At 39.0% G+C, this 22,554-nt stretch overlaps 2 protein-coding genes across 2 annotated transcripts in view; one reads left to right on the top strand and one right to left on the bottom strand.

Annotated features, from left to right (window-relative positions):
* AKAP3 (A-kinase anchoring protein 3) overlaps positions 1-13,641 on the top strand; it is a 50,221-nt gene extending 36,580 nt beyond the window's left edge. The window contains exon 6 of the mRNA XM_047067286.1: positions 11,619-13,641. Within this exon, the coding sequence (XP_046923242.1) occupies positions 11,619-11,774 (156 nt within the window). The 3' untranslated portion in view covers positions 11,775-13,641. The remainder of the gene's footprint in view (positions 1-11,618) is intronic.
* The window catches only part of DYRK4 (dual specificity tyrosine phosphorylation regulated kinase 4), a 52,797-nt gene continuing 43,799 nt past the window's right edge, over positions 13,557-22,554 (bottom strand). Inside the window, exons 13-15 of the mRNA XM_047067287.1 lie at positions 20,260-20,389; positions 14,566-14,741; positions 13,557-13,878 (exon numbers count right to left, since the gene is read on the bottom strand). Coding sequence (XP_046923243.1) covers positions 13,634-13,878; positions 14,566-14,741; positions 20,260-20,389 — 551 coding nt within the window. The 3' untranslated portion in view covers positions 13,557-13,633. The remainder of the gene's footprint in view (positions 13,879-14,565; positions 14,742-20,259; positions 20,390-22,554) is intronic.

Here is a 22,554-nt window from a genome sequence, read left to right as displayed (position 1 = left end):
TACCAGATTCTTATCAAAAAGATTGTTTATATTTGTGATTAATTGATTTATATATTTGGAAGTCTCCAAGTTGGGGGCATAAAAATTTATAATTGTTAGCTCTTCTTGATGGATAGACCCTGTAATTATGATATAATCCCCTTCTTCATATCTTGTTACAACCTTTAGTTTAGAATCTAGTTTGTCTGATACAAATATGGCTACTCCAGCTTTCTTTTGACTTCCAGTAGCATTATAGATGGTTCTCCATCCCCTCACTTTCAATCTGAAGGTGTCGTTAGGTCTAAAATGGGTCTCCTGTAGACAGCATATAGATGGATCTTTTTTTTTTATCCATTCTGATACCCTATGTCTTTTGATTAGAGCATTTAGTCTATTTACATTCAGCATTATTATTGAAAGATACGGATTTAATGTCATTGTATTATCTGTAGGTTTCATGCTTGTGGTGGTGTCTCTGGTCCTTTGTAGTCTTTGCAGCATTCCACTTACAATGTCTCCCTTAGGATCTCTTGTAGGGCTGGTTTAGTGGTCATAAACTCCTTTAGTTTTTGTTTGTCTGGGAAATCCTTTATCTCTCCTTCTATTCTGAATGACAGTCTTGCTGGATAAAGGATTCTTGGCTGCGTATTTTTCCTATTCAGCACATTGAATATTTCCTTCCACTCCCTTCTGCCGAGTTTTAGTGGACAGGTCTGCTACTACCCTTGATGTGTCTACCCTTGTAGGTTAAGGCCCGTTTGTCCCTAGCTGCTTTCAGAATTCTCTCTTTATCTTTGTATTTTTCCAGTTGCATTATGATATGCTGTGGAGAAGACCTATTCCTGTTAAATCTGAAGGGAGTTCTCTGTGCCTCCTGGATTTGGATGTCTGCTCCCTTCCCCAGATTAGGGAAGTTCTCAGCTATAATTTGTTCAATAAACCTTCTGCCCCTTTCTCTCTCTTCTTCCTCTTCTGGCACTCTTATGATACAGATATTACTATGTTTCATTGAACTACTTAGTTCTCTAATTTTCCCCTCATGGTCTAGTACTTTCTTATCTCTTTTTCTCAGCTTCATCATTTTCCATAATTTTATCTTCTGCTTCACATATTCTCCCCTCTGCTTCTTCCATCCTTGCTGTCACTGAATCTAGTTTATTTTTTCACCTTATTTGTTTTGCACCTTATTTACAACATTTCTTAATTCATCGTGACTTTTTTAGTTACTTGAACTCTGCAGCAATAGATTCTCTGCTGTCTTCTATGTTTTTTTCAAAACCAGTGATTATTCTTATGGCTATTATTCTAAATTCTTGATCAGATGTATTGTTTATGTCTGTTTTAAGCAATTCTCTAGCTGTCATTTCTTCCTGGAATTTCTTTTCAGAATTCTTCTGTTTCATCATTTTGGCTAGTTTTCTGTCCCTTATGTGTTTTAGTAGCTTGCTATGTGTCCTGTACCTGCAAGCACTACTATATTAAAGAGGGGTCATGTGATGTCCAGGGCCTGGCCCTTCAGGAGGTGTTTTTGGAGTGTGTTACATGCTAGCTGTTGTTGTGACTCTGGTTGCTTTATCTCCCTACTTGTAGTGGTGGTTTGGACCTTCCACCAGGTGTGCTTTGATTTGTTCATTGACATAACTCTTGGGACCAGTGGCTGACCTAGTCTGGACGAGGGGCCGTCTGGTTCAGTCAGTGTCAATCTTGCTCTGGTGGCTACACAGTTACCAGGCATGGATGGGTGTGGTGTGGCATAGGCATGTCCCACCTCCACTGTGGGCCCCTTGTCCATTCCCTGAAATCCCACCTTGTTGGTGATGGGGAGAAAAATGGCAAAACCCCATTCTCTCCTCCCCAGACTGGGTGTCCCAAACCACTCTGTTCAGACCATCTTTACAGTGCCATGCAGGCATGAGCAGGCCAGTTTGTTCTGCTCCACAGTCTCCTGTGCCCCCCAGGTGCTCGGCTGGGTTCAAACCCCAATGTATTAAAGGATCTTGCTCTGTACACCCTGGTTTCAGGGAAGTAGTACTCCAGCCAGCCAGCCAACAAAGGGCCTCTAGCTCCTCACAGTGCCATGTGTGTGTTAGCAGGCTGTTTTGTTCCAGTCCGCAGTCTCCTGTACCTCCCAGGTGCTCGGCTTGGATTCAAACCCCAGTGTCTTAAAGGATCCCACTCTGCAGGCCCCAGTTCAAGGGTAGTGCCACTCCACTCAGCCAGCCAACAAAGGCCTCTGGTTGGCGGGCACCTGCAGGGTCTTTTGTCCTTGGAATGGCTCTGTGCCTTCTTCCCACAGCACTCAAGGGAGGGAATTGCTTTCTCTGACTGCAGACTGCACCTCTGAGCTAGTTACCAAGCCTGGGACTGGCTCCCCTCCTCCCCAGGTGCATGAACAGGGCAGCTGGCCCCAGTCCAGAGAAAGCCCTGCAGTTAGAAATTGATTCTTTCTCCATTTTGTCCATTCCCTGGTCCGTGGTTTTCTCTTGTCCAAATACAATCCTAGACTTCCACAGCCTCTCTCTTCCTTTTGTCTCTCCACAGAAGGGGATCCCTCCCCTCTGTTCCTATGCCACCCATTTTATCTCTCCCAGTTTGCAATCACATACCTATGGTCTGCCAAGTTGTCCCCGTGGGCTCTTGGAGATGTCTGCCACTCCGCAGCCTGTACTCTTGGAATTCCAAGTCCTCTGGCCTCAACAGTGCTGTGTTTGAGGGATGAGGGAACTTCGGGTTCCCCTATTTCACCACCATGTGGACTGGAACCTCGCTTGAATTGTTCTTAATAGGTCCCAGTTGTTGAGGGTGTGCCCACATCTGTCAGTGTTCCAAAGGGAGGGATCTCAGACATTGCCTAGTTTCAGGTTAATTGTAAGCCAGATCCTCAGGCAGCAACTTTTAAGGTATGTAAATATACCCACAGTTGTAATCCCTGAAGACTTCCAGACCAGGAGATCTGGAGGTCTTCCTGGGCAATAGTTGCAAAATTCATGTATTTAGACATGTGCTCAAGCTCCTTTTTAGGAGATATCAACAAACTGTGGCAAGGCCTTTTTCACATGAAGACTGAAGATGTATTTCAGTCTGCTGTCTGTGCAGTGCCATGGGGTGGTAGCCTGCCAAGGACTGTCCCTCTGTTGCAGACCCATAGGGCCCAGAAATGCAATTCCCCTTGGCCCCGAGATCCAGGTGCTCAACGAGCATCCCTTTTGTGGTTTGTGCCTATCCATTGGCTGTGGCATGGTGAGCCATGGCTGCAGTGTGCAGGAACAGGGTGCTCTCACTGGAGCTAGCAGGCCTGTGGGTGGTGTGAAAATGATATCTGCCAGTATTGGCACCAACAAGGCAGAAGGAAAACACAAAAATAGCACCCGCCTTCATCCTGAGAGTCCCAGTAGGTTTCTGCTTCTGTGGCAGATGCTTTAAGATTAAGAAATGAGTCTCCTTTGCATATAGTCTAGGAGCCTTTCAAACTGTTGCTTTTGTGCTGTGTTCCAGGATGAGTGGGTTTGTATACAAACCATTTAAGAGCAGATTTTTCATTCCCTATAGCCATTTGGTTCTCCTGGGAGTAAACACTGTTGGTTTTTAAGGCCAGACATGTTAAGAGCTTACCTCTCTAGCACAGTTCATTAGGGTTGGGTGTCTGATATGGGGCACAAACCCCTCACTTCTCAGGGACAAGCTTCATATTATGAGATTCCTCCTGAGTGTAGCTCACTGTGCATTTTCTTGCTAGACCATGTCTAACTGCCTCTCCTACCCATCTTGATGTGGTCCTTCTATATTCTCTTGTGGAAGCACTGTTCAGCTAGCTTTTGGGTCCTTTTCAGAGGGACTTATTCCATATGTAGCTGTAGATTTGTTGTGTTTGTGGGCAGAGGTGAGTGCAGGATCTTTTCATGCTGTTATCTGGAATCCTTCCCTGAAATCAAATTTTGAGACTGGAAAGCATGAATACTTATTCAAGTTGCTGCTTCATGGTAATGTAGAGGAATTAAGGAATAGAGACCATCCCTACCACACATATACACATACACACACACCACACACTTAGGGCTTTTGATAATTTCATTTCAATTGAGAGAAATAGAATAGCACCAAGTAAGTAGTAAGCATGGCACAAGAGGTTGGAATTATTTATAAAAATAATTCATCCTCATAGAAACCAGAGGATATGGAAGAATAAGTGGTATTGGTAACCCTTGTAACTGGGTTACTTCGTTTATCTGATTACTGAAAAGACACAGGATTGTATAACATACAGAAGAGGCTATACTATGTAAGAAACTCTGTGATTTATAAACTTGGAACTAAAGTGTGTCTATGGACCAACAGCAATGGCATCACCTGGGAGCTTGTTATAAGTACAGAATCTCAGGCTATACTCTTGCCCTACTGAATTAGAAACTCAATTTCAGCAAAATCCCCAGGTCATATGTGTGTACATTTAAGTTTGGGCTAGAGGATATAACATGGGGTTCCAATCCTAGATATATCCCTAAGAGTTCTTGGCAGGTTCTGTCTCTTTACAGTTTTTCCAGTCTGTAAAAGACAACTATTTTGATACACAACAATTAGTAGAGGGGCCTATATTCACAAAAGCTTTAGACTGAAGAAGAAAATCTAAAAAGGAGCATAGGTTTCATGTGTATGATATGTGAAATGCTTTTGTTCTATAGCCATATTGTAAGTCAAACCCATTATACATAACATACATAACACATTCTGGTTTTATATTATTTTAGATTAGAATGTCTGTAATATACTTAATTAAAATGAAGGCAACATACTTGCATTCCTCTTATACACACAAACACATACACACATACATACATCTTTGCCCAGTGTAAAGATAAAGATGATCATCTATTTTATTAAAGGGAAAGAATGGAAAGGATGGGCAACAGCATGTCCAAATCTCAACTAATAAGTAGGTTTGCATTGAATATCAGTATATTTTTAGTAAGAGTTGGATGAAGTATACATCAAAGAAACTACCTGAAAATTATTTGAGATTTTTTTTTGGCAGAAGGGGAGATATGGAAATACTCCCATGCTAATGCTGTAACACTGTGATGCCCATGAACCCAATTTCTTTAAACAAATTTGTATCCATATTTGAATAGATAATATGTGTATAGTACTACATCCAAAGTCACAAAAGGCACAGTGAAATTAAGGATTTTTTTCTATCCTTATCTCCCAACCCATTGCCCTCCCTGGAGAAAACCTTTCTGATTAATTTCTTCTTTATCCTTCCAGAAATACATATGCATATACAAGCAAATGCTTATAGGTATATATCTTTTCCTTAAGTCAATATATATATATATATATATATATATTCTCTTCCACAACATATTACCTGCCACATTCTTCTTAGTGGCTATATATTATTGTATAAGGACATTTAACCACTCTCCTATATATGGACATTTCAGTTGCTAATATTTTGTCCAAAAATAATGCTAAACATATTCAAATGTATCTGTATGTGCTAAATACCTAGGAAAGGAATTTCAAGATGTCTCAGAGAAATGTATTTGTATATTAGATATATATTTCCAAATTGCCTTCTATAGAGCTTGTACCAATTTGCACTCCTATTAAAACAATATGAGAGTGCCCATTTCCCATGCTTTAACCAATAGTAAGTGCCAAACTTCTCATCTTTGCCAAATGTTGCCTTGCTTTGCACTTTTCTCATTAGAAAAATTTGAGAGCCACTTGAATTTCCTTTTTCATGGATGAATTTTGTTCATAACCTCTGCCCATTTTTCTACTGGGCTGCTACTCCCTTTCTTATTGACCTATAAGAGTTTTATATATGCAAGAAGATTAGCCTTTATGATATTAAATACATTTTTTGTCACTTGTCTTTTGATTGGTGTTTTTGTTTTGTTTTAGTTTGTTTTGCCATATAAAATTTTTTAAATGTTTATGTAGTCAAATATAAGGCATTTTAAAATTTTGTTTCTGAGTTTCATGTCATATTTTGGAAAACATGCTCACTACAGGATGTTAACAAAAATTACCAATGTTTTTCTCTGGTACTTTTATGATTTTTAAAAATATTTAAGATTTTTGGGGCGCCTGGGTGGCGCAGTCGGTTAAGCGTCCGACTTCAGCCAGGTCACGATCTCACGGTCCGTGAGTTCCAGCCCCGCGTCAGGCTCTGGGCTGATGGCTCGGAGCCTGGAGCCTGTTTCCGATTCTGTGTCTCCCTCTCTCTCTGCCCCTCCCCCCTTCATGCTCTGTCTCTCTCTGTCCCAAAAATAAATAAGCGTTGGAAAAAAAAATATTTAAGATTTTGATCCATTTTTAATTCATTTGTACATAAGGTCTGAGGTAGGAATGCAATCTCTTATTTTTTTCTAGATGCTACAGGTTGTTCTTTTCTTGAATGTTCTGTTCTGTTACATTGAATTGTCCATTCCTAGTATTTTACTAGCATATTGTTTTAATTACTGCTATTCAGTAATGTGTTTTAATATCTGATAAGTCTAGGAACTCCTTACTTCTCTATCTCAGAACTTTCTAGGGTACATTTCTGTTTCTGTCCCCCAGCCACATGTAACCATTTATGTTTCCATCATCATAGGTTTACCTTTCTTTCATTTTCTATAATCGAGCCACAAAATATGCAGTCTTTTACATCTGTAAAAGACTACACACACTAAGCATAATATTTTTGAGGTTTATCCATGTTGTAGTATGTATCAGTAGTTCATTTCTCTTTATTGCTGAATTTCATGAAATGGATATATAATGCATTTTGTTTATCCATTCATTAGCTACTGGAAATTTGGATTATTTTCACTTTTTTGCTATTATGAATAATGCTATTATGAATACTCACATACAAGTCTTTGTGTGGACACATGTTCTCATTTCTCTTGGGTAACAAGGAGTGGGATTGCTACATGTTTTCCAAGGTAGCTGTACCATTTTACATTCCCACCAGCGGTGTATGTGGGTTTCAGTTTCTCCATATTTTTGTCAACATTATTTTTTTATAGTTGTTATAATGGTATTTCACTGTAGATTTAATTTGATAAACATCATTTTATGTGCTCATTAACCATTCATATATATTTTTTGGTGAGTTGTCTGCACGAATCTTTTACCCATATATTTTTGTTAATGTTTATCTATTTTAGAGAGCACAAGCAGGGGAGGGGCAGAGAGAGAGGGAGACAGAGAATTCTAAGCAGGCTCTGAGCTGTCAGCACAGAGCCTGATGCAGGGCTTGAACTCATGAACCGTGAGATCATAACCTGAGCTGAAGTCGGACACTTAACCAACTGAGCCACCAAGGTGCCCCTCTTTTGCCCATATTTTGACTGGGTTGGTTTCTTCTTAACCAAGTTATAAGAATTCCTTATATATTCTGGATAAAGTCCTTTGTCAGATATAAATGATTTGCACATATTTTCTCTCAGTCTACAGTTTGTCTTCTTACTCAATGGAGTCTTTTGAAGAGCAAAAGTTTTCAATTATAAAATCTAATTTATTTTTTGCCTTTATTGCTTGTGTTTTTTTAATAGAAATTTATTGTCAAATTGGTTTCCATACAACACCCAGTGCTCATCCCAAAAGGTGCCCTCCTCAATGCCCATCACCCACTTTCCCCTCCCTCCCACCCCCTATCAACCCTCAGTTTATTCTCAGTTTTTAAGAGTCTCTTATGGTTTGACTCCCTCCCTCTCTAACTTTTTTTTTCCTTCCCCTCCTCCATGGTCTTCTGTTAAGTTTCTCAGGATCCACATAAGAGTGAAAACATATTGCTTGTGCTTTTTGATGTTATATCTAATAAATCCTTGCCTACCCCAGTGGTTCTCAACTGGAAGCAGTTTTGCCCCCAGGGGACATTTGGCAGTATCTAGAGATATATTTTGTTGTGTCATCAGCTGAGAGGGAGTTGCTACTTGGGTCTAGTGGAAGAGGCCAGGGATGCTGCTAAACATCCTAGAATGCACAGTACAGCCCACAACACAGAATTACCTGGCCCATCACGTAAATAGGACCAGATTGAGAAACCCTGACCTAACCCAGCCATGAAGATTTTCTCCTTTGTTTTCTTGGATAATTTCAGCTCTTATATTTTGGTCTGTGATCCACATTGAGTTCATTTTTGTGTATAGTATGAGGAAGGCATTGAAATTCACCTGTTGCATGTGGATATGAGTTGTCTCAGTATCATTTGTTGAAAAGACAAATGGAGAGCTGGCCCTTATGAATTATCTTTCCCCTTTTTAAAAAATCACTTGTCCATAAATGTTGAGGTTCTAACTTTTTTTCAATTGATGTTTCAATGATACATTTTTTTCAATATTTTTACTTTTAACTTACCTATATCATTTGAAGAGGTTTTTTCTTTTTTGTAGGTAACATATAGTCTAGTCATGTTTTTTTTAATCCATTCTGACAGTTGGTATGTTTACATCATTTACATTTAGCCTAATTATTGATATGTTTGGATTTGGGTCAACTGTTCTAATTTACCTCCTCTTCCCCCATTTGTTGCCACCTTTTGGATTATTTAATTTTTTTTTTTTAGTATTCTGTTTTAATTTATTGTGTTTTTGACTATATCTCTGTGTTGTTTTTTAAGTAATTTCCCTAAGGATTACAATATACATACTTTTTAGAGTCTATGTAGAATCAATAGTTGCCACTTAAACTGTGGTGTAGAAATCTTACTACTTTATAGGTCTCATTACCTTCTCCCTTACGTTGTAGTTATTTAATGTAATCTACATATATTAGAAAAATCATTAGACAATGTTATTTTTGCTTTCAATTATAAAAAATAAAGTCACACCTCATTTTATTGTGCCTCACTTTTATTGTGCTTTGCAGGTATTGCATTTTTCACAAATTCAAAGGTTTGTAGCAACCCTATATCTCGCAAGTCTGTTGGTGCCATTTTCCAGCAGTATTTGCTCACTCTGTGTGTCTGTGTCTCATTTGGGTAATTCTCAAAATATTTCAAACTTTTTCACTATTATATTTGTTATGATGATCTGTAATCAGTGATAAAAATTCACTGAAAACTCAAATAATGGTTGACATTTTTTAGCAATAAAGTATTTTTTAATTATGTACATTGTTTTCTGGACATATGCTGTTGCACACTTAATAGTGTAAACATACTATTATATGCACTATTATACTATTAGTATAGTGTAAACATATAGTGTAACTATTAGTATAGTGTAAACAATAGTGTAAACATACTATTATATTTTTTTGGTTTGACTCACTTTATTGTGATAAAAAAATTGACTTTATATAAAGTGTGATATCACTTTATTATGGTGGTCTTGAACTGAACCCACAATATCTTCAAGGTATGCCAGTATTTTAAAGAACAGAGAAAATTTATTATTGAGATTTTTACTGTTTCTGTTGTTCATCATTCATTCCTGATGTTCCCAGTTTCCTTCTGACATAATTTTCCTTTTGCCTGAAGAATTAGAACACAATTTCTGGCCATGACTTCTTTTGTGCTTTTTTTTTTAAGTTTTTAAAAAATGTTTTATTTATTTTTGAGAAAGAGAGACAGTGCAAGCAGGGGAGGGACAGAGAGAGAGCGAGACACAGAACCAAAGCAGGCTCCAGGCTCAGCTGTCAGCACAGGTCATGATCTCACAGTTCGTGGGATCAAGCCCCACATCAGGCTTTACACTGCCAGCATGGAGCCTGCTTGGGATTCTCTCTCTCTCTCCCTCCCTTTCTCTCTGTCCCTCCCTGGCTTGTGTGCACTCTGTCTCTCTCAAATAAATAAATAAACATTTTTTACCTTATTCCTGATGTATAATTTTTGATACAGGATTCTGATTTGGCAGTTCTTTTTAGTGCTTAAAAGTGTTGTGCTATTTCCTTCTGACATTTTTGGTTTTTTTTTTTTTCAACGTTTTTTATTTATTTTTGGGACAGAGAGAGACAGAGCATGAACAGGGGAGGGGCAGAGAGAGAGGGAGACACAGAATCAGAAACAGGCTCCAGGCTCCGAGCCATCAGCCCAGAGCCTGACACGGGGCTCGAACTCACGGACCGCGAGATCGTGACCTGGCTGAAGTCGGACGCTTAACCGACTGCGCCACCCAGGCGCCCCGTGACATTTTTGGTTTTTGACCAAAATATGCTGTCATTTGAATTATTCTTTTAAAAATAATTCAGCATTTTCTCTGACTGCTTTCAGATTTTTCTTTAATTTTCAGCAATTTGATTTTGACAGGTCCTAAAGTGAATTTCATTAGGTTTATCTTATTTTAGGCTCACTGAGCTTTTTGAATTTGTCAGTTATATCTCTTGGCAAGTTGGGGAAACTTTCATCCATTGTTTCTTGCAGCATTTTTTCTGCAAACTCTTTATTCCTCTCTTGGAACTCTAATGACATAAAAGCAAGGCCTTTGGCATTATTCCACAGGTCCCTGAGCTCACTTTATTTTTTTCAAAGAGGTTTTATTGAAGAAAGTTTAGTCAATTTCTTACGTTGTTCAATGCAGTTTATTTCTGTGAATCCATCTTTAAGTTAACTAACTTTTCTCTCTCATCTTCATTCAATTTAGCCCATCTGACAAGTTTTCATTTGGATTTTATGTTTTTCTAAAATTATATCTTCTCTTTGTTGACTTGGTCCTTCCATTTGTTTTAAGAATATCCATATGTTACTTTATTCTCTCTCATGGAAATTTCCCCCTTTGGAAAAGCTCCTGATACTTGGCCTATTTATTTTCCTTTTAACTCTTTCTCAGAGAGTCAGATGCAGAATACACAAAATAAAAATCTGGTTGTTTTTATTTGACAGAAACAGTGCAAGTGGGGGAGGGGCAGAGAGAGACTCCCAAGCAAGCACCACCCTCCCAGCACAGAACCCAATTCAGGGCTCGAACCCTTGAAGAAGCCGTGTGAGATCATGACCTGAACCGAAACCAAGAGTCAGACACTTAACCAACTGAGCCACCCAGGTGCCCAAAACTCTGGTTACTTTAGATGAATGGTGATGTACTGTGTTCATATGGTCAGAATTATTGCTTTGGCTAATTTTTCTCATTTCGAGCTTGGAAAGAGAGAGGAACATGGGGTTCAGAGATCTGGATATGCATGTTGCTTCTGCTAATTTCTAGCACTGTATTACTGACAAGTCTCACCACCTCTCTGAGCCATGTCTTCATGAGGGTTGAATGGATCTCTGAGTTGCTCTTGTGCTCTAGCATTCTAGGCTCTCTGTTCTGTGGGGCATGGAAAGCAACATGTCCGTTTGTCCTCTGGTTATTTCACCCCTGCCCTTGTCGGTCTTAGGACAATGGTGGAGGACTGTTTTATGATATTACAGTGAGCTTAAGAACTTTAAAAGTCTTAGAAAACAAGATCACTCTTGACCAAATACCTACTGGAGGAAGCAAGATTTAGTCTTAGTGGGAGATCATACTTTCCATATGATGTACAGGTGGATGCTAACATCTCTTCTTTCCAATTATGGAAGTCTTCTCAGCATCTAATCGGAGCCCCTTCTTCCGAAGTTTTCCAAGTTCTGCCCAGCCTCTTTGTTCTAGCCTTCTCAGGCCCTTTCTGGTCTGCCCTGGGATGCTCTGTCCTTACACTACTGCTTTCTTTCCTTTCCACAGCTACTTCAGCTCTCGGCTGCTGCTGTGGACAAAGGACGTAGTGTAGGTGAGGTCCTGCAGTCGGTGCTGCGCTACGAGAAGGAGCGACAGCTGGACGAGGCGGTGGGAAATGTTACACGGCTGCAGCTGCTGGACTGGCTGATGGTGAACCTGTGATCGGCACCCACCCACTGCTTTCCCTTCTCCCCATCCCTTCTTACTTCCACAGCTCTCCTCTCCATATCCTTACAGAGCCCTATCATACCACTCACATCAAAGACACGTCATCTTATGCTAGTCACTGGATTTTGCAGATTTTCCCGTCCATGCAAGCAAGGACACAAAATTAAAAAGATTACAATGAAAGGACTCCAGGTGTTTGGTTTCCTTGGGATCCAATGGACAATAAGGTCAAGAAATTTCAGGAATTAAAAAATAATCAGATGGATAACAAGAAGAAAAATAGTGCTGGACTGAGAGGCCTGCTAAGGTGTTTCTATGTATCCTGTCTGTGCTACAACTTGCAGATCTCTGGCCTTAAAATGTTCCCTAAGAATAAGACTATTTAGCCTTTATAACCATGCAAATCACAAAGTATCTTCTATTCAACCTGAATCATTCTCATTATGATATGGAGGACTTGGCTTCTTCTCCTATCTCTGTAGAACAATGGTCTTCCTCAATTTTATTCATGGTTGGTGTCAAAAAAGGTCCAGAAGACCTGAGTTCTATTGCCATGTCTATACTTTTCTGGCTATAGGACCTGGGACAAGTCACCTGTTAGGACATTTCTCCCACCTAAGGCATTTTCTGTTCTTACCCTCAACTTTCTGTGAAATTTTATATTTTTGATCTTGCTAGAAACTGTCTCCTTTGGTTCCTAATTTCTGTATTAATTCCACCTCTTGGGGGCTCTACTCAATTCTGTCAACCCCTGGAATATTTATCTTTCCTATTTCCTTTTGACCCTCTGCTATTCTCATTCTGTTTCACCTTTCCTGGGTAAAAGGTGTCTCCCTTCATGGAATATGACACAGTGATTAAAAGGAAAACTATAAAGTCAGGTATATTTTCTATGTTGTTTATGAGGTTATGATATTAAGTTTCTTGTAAAATTGTATCTGTTCTATAATTACAATCATATAGAGATTATGTATTCATGTAGATAAGGACTAGTAAACCAAAAGAACCTGATTAGATTTTGAGGATGCTGGATGAATGAACATATCCTGTTATTTACTCGACTTCCCTTCCTTTGGGAAATATTCTGTCCCCTACTCCACAGTCCAAGAGAGGCATCAGTCATGGTGCTACCACCATCACAGTATAGGCTTGTGACCCAGGCTGGCCAACCACAGGATCCCAATATCTCAGACATAGTGCTTGGTTCAAATCCAATAATTTCTGAGATTTTCCTGCCAGCACTGCATCTTTTTACTGGATAATGGTGGTTACTTTAACATCTTGGCAGAGCTTGTCTTTAGAATGAAAACCACAAAAAGAAGCAAAACTAATAGGTGATGAGGGAGTCTGAGCCCTATGACCTTGTCTGAACTTTTAGATTCTGCTGTGCCTGAAACTACAGTTACTTACACCTCCTGATTCCCCAATTACATAAGCCAATAGATGTCCTTTGTTGCTTAAACTAGTTAATAGCTGAATTCAAACTAGTTTTTCATTTTCATTTTCAAATAAGAGTCCTAACAGGTTAGCTGTCTTGTGGGGAAAAGAAAAAAAAATTCTTTTATTTAGAGTTCTATTAGTGATACTATACCATTGAATACTTACCCCCCCCCCACCCCACACATACATTGTTTTATCTGATTGAGGGCATAAGAAGGGAGTGTAGGTGCAAGGACATTCTCCCGCATCTCTCATAATAGGAATCATGCTTAACTAGCCATATGAATAAAGTTTTTTTTTAAAAAAACCTTTATGCATTAAAAAACAATAATCTCTGTAATATTGTACAATATAAGTGCTGTCTCTAATAAAAATCCTTGGTGGAAAGGAACAGGACACACCTTCAGCAAAGGTCATACAATAGGTGGTAAAATATTCATGTTTTTGGATGAGGAGTTTTTACTTCGATGCCCTGGGGAGGTTTTGGAGTCCTCTGGTCCAACAACTACCTCTGGCTTTCTGGAAGCTTCTGTTAGCTGAGGCAACTGGACAACTTCAGATGTGTGCTGGAGAATGCCCTGCTGATCACCTGAATTCTGAACCTGCTTAGTGGTGCCACCTTTTATTTTGTCTATGGTCTCTTCTTTGATGGTCACCTCTGCCAAAGGAGAGAGAAGACAGAAGGAACAAGTGTTCAAATGTGAATTATATTCTATTAGACCATAAATCACTTTGGGAAAATCCTGGTAGTAATGGTATAAAAACAATTCATTTGTAAAGAGCATTCTCTGTGTCAGGCATTATTCTAAGCACTTTACATTTATTAATTTCTTTGAGCCTTTTCACAACCATAGAGAATAGGCATTATTCTCATTCTCATAAATGAAGAAACTGAGACACAGGGAAGTTAACTAAATTGCCCAAGGGCCTACACCTGGTAAAGGGTAGAACCAGAATTAATCCCAGGCAACCTGACCCCAGGGATGATGTACATAACCATGAGGCTATATTGCATATAAAATATATCTGCATAATGCCATAATCAGTCTGATAAAAATTCAAAAGCTAATTAAAGGCAAGCCAGAGGAGGACACAAAGAAAAGGAAAGGACAAGAAAAGAATTGAAGACAGAGAAAAATGGAAAATCCTAATGATAACAGGGCAAAAAGGGGGGCAAATCCAGCTAGAAGCAAGACTCCTGAAAGAGGTTATTCTCAAAAGTGAGAAATGGCAGGCTCCTGGTGATGTAGTCAGACTAATTATCCAAGGTGGAGGTCAGAGAAATTGACATACAATCCTCCAGAGGTACCCGATCCCTGGACTATAGGAAGAGGACTGACTGTACCTTTTTTGCCCAAGGGATGATGCCCTTGAACCTTTTCCTTTCGAGCCTCAGAGGGGAAACAGAGACTGGGTTTCCTCAGGGTCTGGGGCCTGGACCGTGGTTTGAAATTCCGTGGCTCATGAATCCAAGCATGCTTGAGGGCCTGGTCAGGGGTCATGCGAAGAGAAGGTTCCCATCTATACACCAACAAAGCCCAGCATGGGTTATTGTTTTGCTTCCCTTTCTAATGTTGAAAATATTTAAAAAGACCCTGACAACCTCAATAAGGTATAATAAAAATAGTTCGTTCTTAACCAATCTAAGCTGCATTATACCTCAAAGATATCATAGATATCAAAGATATCAAAGATAACAACATATAAAGTACCTGGAAACAACTATGAAAATAATCTTTTTAGGAAATTTGCATGACAAACCAGGGAACATATGAGAGCCCAAATCTTCCAGAGTTCCTGGAAATTCCCTCAAAAGAAATATTATAATATTATAGAAAATCTTAACTGCTTGGGATTTAGGGTTCAGTAAACTAAGATCAAAACAAAGAGATGCTTAATTTCAATTCCCAAAACTTGGGACTTCAATTTTATCACACAGAACATTATAGAATGCTAGAATATTAAGCTTATAAGGAGATTTGGGTATAATCTAGTCAAACCTCCAATGCAGTGACAAGGCATCTGACAGAAACTTCAACACAGAATCATCTTGCTATACTTTTTTTTTTTAGCTATAATATTCTTGTCTTTATTTATTTTTTTAATATATGAAATTTATTGTCAAATTGGTTTCCAAACAACACCCAGTGCTCATCCCAAAAGATGCCATCTTCAATGCCCTCACCTACCCTCCCCTCCCTCCCACCCCCCATCAACCCTCAGTTTGTTCTCAGTTTTTAAGAGTCTCTTATACTTTGGCTCTCTCCCACTCTAACCTCTTTTTTTTTTTCCTTCCCCTCCCCCATGGGTTTCTGTTAAGTTTCTCAGGATCCACATAAGAGTGAAAATGTATGGTATCTGTCTTTCTCTGTATGGCTTATTTCACTTAGCATAACACTCTCCAGTTCCATCCACGTTGCTACAAAGGGCCAGATTTCATTCTTTCTCATTGCTACATAGTACTCCATTGTGTATATAAACCACAATTTCTTTATCCATTCATCAGTTGATGGACATTTAGGCTCTTTCCATAATTTGGCTATTGTTGAGAGTGCTGCTATAAACATTGGGGTACAAGTGCCCCTATGCATCAGTACTCCTGTATGTATCCCTTGGGTAGATTCCTAGCAGTGCTACTGCTGGGTCATAGGGTAGGTCTATTTTTAATTTTTTGAGGAACCTCCACACTGTTTTCCAGAGTGGCTGCACCAGTTTGCATTCCCACCAACAGTGCAAGAGGGTTCCCGTTTCTCCACATCCTCTCCAGCATCTATAGTCTCCTGATTTGTTCATTTTGGCCACTCTGACTGGTGTGAGGTGATGTCTGAGGGTGGTTTTGATTTGTATTTCCCTGATGAGGAGTGACGTTGAGCATCTTTTCATGAGCCTGTTGGCCATCTGGATGCCTTCTTTAGAGAAGTGTCTATTCATGTTTTCTGCCCATTTCTTCACTGGATTATTTGTTTTTCGGGTGTGGAGTTTGATGAGCTCTTTATAGATTTTGGATACTAGCCCTTTGTCCAATATGTCATTTGCAAATATCTTTTCCCATTCTGTTGGTTGCCTTTTAGTTTTGTTGATTGTTTCCTTTGCAGTGCAGAAGCTTTTTATCTTCATGAGGTCCCAATAGTTCATTTTTGCTTTTAATTCCCTTGCCTTTGGGGATGTGTCAAGTAAGAAATTGCTGTGGCTGAAGTCAGAGAGGTCTTTTCCAGCTTTCTCCTCTAGGGTTTTGATGGTTTCCTGTCTCACATTCAGGTCCTTTATCCATTTTGAGTTTATTTTTGTGAATGGTGTAAGAAAGTGGTCTAGTTTCATTCTTCTGCATGTTGCTGTCCAGTTTTCCCAGCACCATTTGCTAAAGAGACTGTCTTTTTTCCATTGGATATTCTTTCCTGCTTTGTCAAAGATTAGTTGGCCATACTTTTGTGGGTCTAGTTCTGGGGTTTCTATTCTATTCCATTGGTCTATGTGTCTGTTTTTGTGCCAATACCATGCTGTCTTGATGATTACAGCTTTGTAGTAGAGGCTAAAGTCTGGGATTGTGATGCCTCCTGCTTTGGCCTTCTTCTTCAAAATTACTTTGGCTATTCAGGGCCTTTTGTGGTTCCATGTGAATTTTAGGATTGCTTGTTCTAGCTTCAAGAAGAATGCTGGTGCAATTTTGATTGGGATTGCATTGAATGTGTAGATAGCTTTGGGTAGTATTGACATTTTAACAATATTTATTCTTCCAACCCATGAGCACGGAATGTTTTTTCCACTTCTTTACATCTTCAATTTCCTTCATAAGCTTTCTATAGTTTTCAGCATACAGATCTTTTACATCTTTGGTTAGATTTATTCCTAGGTATTTTATGCTTCTTGATGCAATTGTGAATGGGATCAATTTCTTTATTTGTCTTTCTGTTTCTTCATTATTAGTGTATAAGAATGCAACTGATTTCTGTACATTGATTTTGTATCCTGCAACTTTGCTGAATTCATGTATCAGTTCTAGCAGACTTTTGGTGGAGTCTATCGGATTTTCCATGTATAATATCATGTCATCTGCAAAAAGTGAAAGCTTGACTTCATCTTTGCCAATTTTGATGCCTTTGATTTCCTTTTGTTGTCTGATTGCTGATGCTAGAACTTCCAACACTATGTTAAACAACAGCGATGAGAGTGGGCATCCCTGTCGTGTTCCTGATCTCAGGGAAAAAGCTCTCAGTTTTTCACCAGTGAGGATGATGTTAGCTGTGGGCTTTTCATAAATGGCTCTTGTGATGTTTAAGTATGTTCCTTCTATCCCGACTTTCTCAAGGGTTTTTATTAAGAAAGGATGCTGAATTTTGTCAAATGCTTTTTCTGCATCAATTGACAGGATCATATGGTTCTTCTCTTTTCTTTTATTAATGTGATGTATCACGTTGATTGATTTGTGAATGTTGAACCAGCCCTGCATCCCAGGAATGAATCCCACTTGATCATGGTGAATAATTCTTTTTATATGCTGTTGAATTCGATTTGCTAGTATCTTATTGAGAATTTTGGCATCCATATTCATCAGGGATATTGGCCTGTAGTTCTCTTTTTTTACTGGGTCTCTGTCTGGTTTAGTGATCAAAATAATACTGGCTTCATAGAATGAGTCTGGAAGTTTTCCTTCCCTTTCTATTGTTTGGAATAGCTTGAGAAGGATAAGTATTATCTCTGCTTTAAACATCTGGTAGAACTCTCCTGGGAAGCCATCTGGTCCTGGACTCTTATTTGTTTGGAGATTTTTGATAACTGATTCAATTTATTCGCTGGTTATGGGTTCATCTTGCTATTCTTATTTTTAGTGACAAAGCACTTACTCACATAATTAGCTATTCCAGTATTGATAAAACTAATTCTTTAAAAATTCTTCATTTTAATTGAGGCTAAATTTACACTTCCCAGGAACTTGCACACTAATAACAGACCCAGATTCTAATCCTACCTACTAACATTACAGTAGTCCCCCCCTTCTCCATAGGGTAATACATTCCACCCCCAATGGATGCGTGAAACTGGACAGCACAAACATCTGTATATACTATGTGTTTTCCTATACACATACCTATGATAAAACTTAATTTATAAATTAGGCACAGTAAGAGATTCACAACAATAACTAATAATAAAAGAGAATAAGTATAATAATATACTATAAGAAAAATTATGTAAATGTGGTCTCTTCCTCTCAAAACATCTTCTAGTGTCATATTCACCCTTCTTATGATGTGAGATGATAAAATGCATATGTGATGGGATGAAGTGAGGTGAATGACACAGGCAGTGTGATGTAGTGCTAGGCTACCAATGACCTTCTGACGAGATGTCAGAAGGAGGATCATCTGTCTGGACCACGGTTGACTGTGAGTAACTGAAACCACGGAAAGTGAAACCGCGGGTAAGGGGGGCCACTGTATAGAGAATGGGACAACCCACCTGTATTTTATATTACAATCCTCCAACTATCCAAAAACATTTACATTGCTACTAAGTGTTGCTCATATGATATGGTTGCCACCTTCCTGCATAGGAAATTCCAGCTATTGTCTTACTGGTGTCCACCATGCTGGGGATAGCTTTTAACTGCAGGTAGATGGCATTAATATTGTAGACTCATCACGCTCATAAACAACTCAATCTCCCAGTTCTTTTTCAAATGAACTGCTGTTAAGCTACAACTCCCCACAGGACTTTACATTTACCTCTCTTAAATTTGACTCAAAACTTCTAGTCTCTCATTCCAAAAATTTGCTAATTAGTAAAAAGAAGAAGAAGAAGAAGGGAAAGAAAAAGGAATGATCAGATAATGGGCCCATTAGCGTGACTGCTCCTTGCAAGTTGTGAACAGCCAGCCCTTTGCTCTAAAAAAGAAAATAATTTCTTTCTTGGTTCTGAGCTGTGTTCTGGATGGCTGGGGTTTATGGATAATTCACCTCAGTCTCAGTAGTGAGTTTTTGTCATTTGTTAAAGCACATTCATTTTATAGCCTCAGCAAGAAGCTGGCGGTGGGTGGTGACATGGAGATAATGATGGAGTACAGGATCCTTCTCTATCTCCATTCTACAGATGAGTAGCATGACCTCCAACCTTCAGAAGTACTTGACGGCTTATCCGCTGAGCTAGTGCACAAATGCCAGAAGAGTATTTTGCTAAAACTACTCCATCCCACTGGAAGAATGAGAGGCCATAGACCTATGGTCTTTAAAAATGCTAAACACTTATAGGACTGATATAACTAGAAGGCACCTTAGGAATACCCGTATTATACAGAAAAGGAAACTGAAGCCCACAGAGAGACAATGACTTATCAAATATCATGCAGCTAATCTATTTGCCATTCAGTGGAAACACACTTGCAAAACTTCTTTTAAAATAATGACAAGAGCTAACGTGTTCTAAATACCTTCTAAATTAGGCACTGCTCTGAGTGCTTTTTTTACTGGTCTTTTTTTCACTGTGACTTGACTGAAGTACAGAACCTAATTTCTCAGAGTCAAAATAAGCATATAGGTTTGTAAAAGCTGTACAAAATAAATGGTTTATAGATAACACCTTCCTTAATTCCTTAATACAAAGAGGATTTAGGCTTTATTTCCTAGGGAAATAGGGAGGGAACCAGAGACATACACTGGGTATGTATGTAAACAGTTACAACATAGAGGAGGTTGACTTCAGTTCATGAAGCAAAAGGTATTCGGAACTTGCCTACACCTTGCTGCCCGGCAGTTTGAGGCCAAGAAGGCAAGTTCTACCCACACACTGTAATCCAGGGCAAGTCACTGTTTGAGCCTCAGACTCCACATCTCAAAATTAAGCAAATCATCTACTTGCTAATCACACAGGAAGGGAAGAGAGCAGTCTGATGAGGGAAAGCATTATATAGACTTCAAGCTCTATGGTCAGTATTTATTATTATTTTTATAACTGTGTCCCAGTCCCAGACTTTCACCAGCAAATGAGTGGGAAAGTACAGTGTTTAAGAGGACACCTAGAGGCAAAGACACCATGACAAACTCACACCAAACATCTTCTGAGAAAGTCCAGGAAGCTGGCATCGTAGGTTTTCAGCACCATCGTGAGATCCTTGGAATCTGGGTATCTTTTTCTCCCCCTGTTGTTGGTCATATTTTTAGGAAAACCTTTGGAATCTTTGGAGATACAACATTCTGTGTTTAGTTCCAGGTGTTAATATCCATTGGTCACATCACAGCTTTTTACTCAACCATGCTGCTTCTTGGGATGGTCTTTGCAGCTCTATCTCAGTCCTATACCATACCCCTCCCATACACACGAACATGCCCTCAGTCTCAGTCAGACAGAAAGAACCACATGTAGATTATCCAGTGAATGCAATTAACCTTTACAAACAATACTCCCTACTATCCAGTATGTTCTGAGCCTCCTTCCTGCCTCCTCCTCCCCAAATCAAATGACTTAAATGGTTTAACATTAACCAAGGTAAAATAATAATGATAATGATAATACAATAATAATAAATCTAAAGTGACAAAAACATCAGCTCTGAACAGAAAAAGATGTTGTCTATTCTTGGATTTTCTATGCCCTCTCTCCTTTCTCACTAGCCCAATAAAATGAGAATTTGGGATATGCCTAAAGTATAACAAGAAAGTTATTGTAGGAGAATCATCTGCTTTCAGAACTCATTTACAAGCCACACAAGCAAATAAATCGCATTACTTTCTATAGTCACATCAAAATTTTGTCCATAAATTGGAATCACCAAACTTGGTTTGTTGCTTAAGACACAGTCTGGAAGTCTCTTTTCTTCAGTCATTTTTCACTGATTAACACCCTTACCAAAGGTATTTGTCATGTCTGAAAAGAAGCCCTGAAGACATCTCCAGAGGTTTCCCTAAAATGCTCTGTGCACCTGGACTGCCTAAATGTCCATCAACTGATGAATGGATAAAGAAATTGTGGTTTATATACACAATGGAATACTACGTGGCAATGACAAAAAATGAAATATGGCCTTTTGTAGCAACGTGGATGGAACTGGAGAGTGTGATGCTAAGTGAAATAAGCCATACAGAGAAAGACAGATACCATATGGTTTCACTCTTATGTGGATCCTGAGAAACTTAACAGGAACCCATGGGGGAGGGGAAGGAAAAAAAAAAAAAAAAAAAGGACGTTAGAGTGGGAGAGAGCCAAAGCATAAGAGACTGTTAAAAACTGAGAACAAACTGAGGGTTGATGGGGGGTGGGAGGGAGGGGCGGGTGGGTGATGGGTATTGAGGAGGGCACCTTTTGGGATGAGCACTGGGTGTTGTATGGAAACCAATTTGTCAATAAATTTCATAAAAAAAAATGCTCTGTGCAGTGCTTTGAAGGTGAGGCCACTCATCTGGATATCTATACTCTGGTGTGCATGTTCAGAAAAGACCACTTTTGCTCATACCTTGTAAATCTGCATAAGGATGGACATGAACAGATACATACACTTTGCATACTAAACTGAATTCTCACAAAAACTCAGTGGGGTTCACATGATGGGCATTCTGGAAGGTGTATAGTGAAGCCCTTCTATTACTTTTGTAATCAATACAATTTGTGGGTCCCCAAAAAGAACATCTGCTCATACTGAATTCCTAGAAGAAACCACAAATGTGTATATACACATACGTGGGCATGTGTATCTACAGACATAAAAATAAATTGGGGACATTGCACAGGGTATATAGGTCTTGTGAACTCATATAAACCCCATTTCCTTTGTTCAAACCCCATTTCCTTTTTTACTGTGGCACTAGTACTCCCATTTGATCTTATATTTCTCTTTTTACAAATGACCGAAGAATCAGGCTCACAGGCTTATAAAAATAACAGCTCATGAAGTTGTCAGTATGTAATTGTTTTTCTTGTTCAAGTTTTTCTCATTGCTCTGACACTCCCCAATATTTAATTATTATCTCCATCTCCTTTTTGCAGCCTGGAGCATCTAAGTAGCTTACTACCCTTGAGGCAACATCACTTTCTGCTAATCAAACATATAAACTACAAGTTGCTGGGGTTTGAGGAGCTTTTGGCAGCCCACATATGGGCAAGGGAGAGCCAAGAATTGAGGTGAACATATTGTTTCTCCAACTTACTTTATCATAAGAATCACAAAGAGCTGTTGTTAGAAACTGACTCTTGAGTTCCACCTCAAATCTGCTATATCATAGGTTATATAGGAAGATAATGGGAATTAGCATTTTTGCCAAGTTCCTAACTGATTCTTTTCTTTTTTAAGTTTATTTTTAGGGTGTAAGGGGACACAGAGAGAGAGGGAAGAGAGAATTCCAAGCAG

Source organism: Lynx rufus, unplaced genomic scaffold (genome assembly GCF_022079265.1).
Source record: "Lynx rufus isolate CCGP_SWC_20201006 ecotype Redwood Valley unplaced genomic scaffold, mLynRuf1.p SCAF_7, whole genome shotgun sequence".
NCBI classification, from domain to species: domain Eukaryota; kingdom Metazoa; phylum Chordata; class Mammalia; order Carnivora; family Felidae; genus Lynx; species Lynx rufus.
The sequence above is the reverse complement of the archived record's forward strand: the minus strand, read 5'-3'. Positions and strand labels throughout refer to the sequence as shown.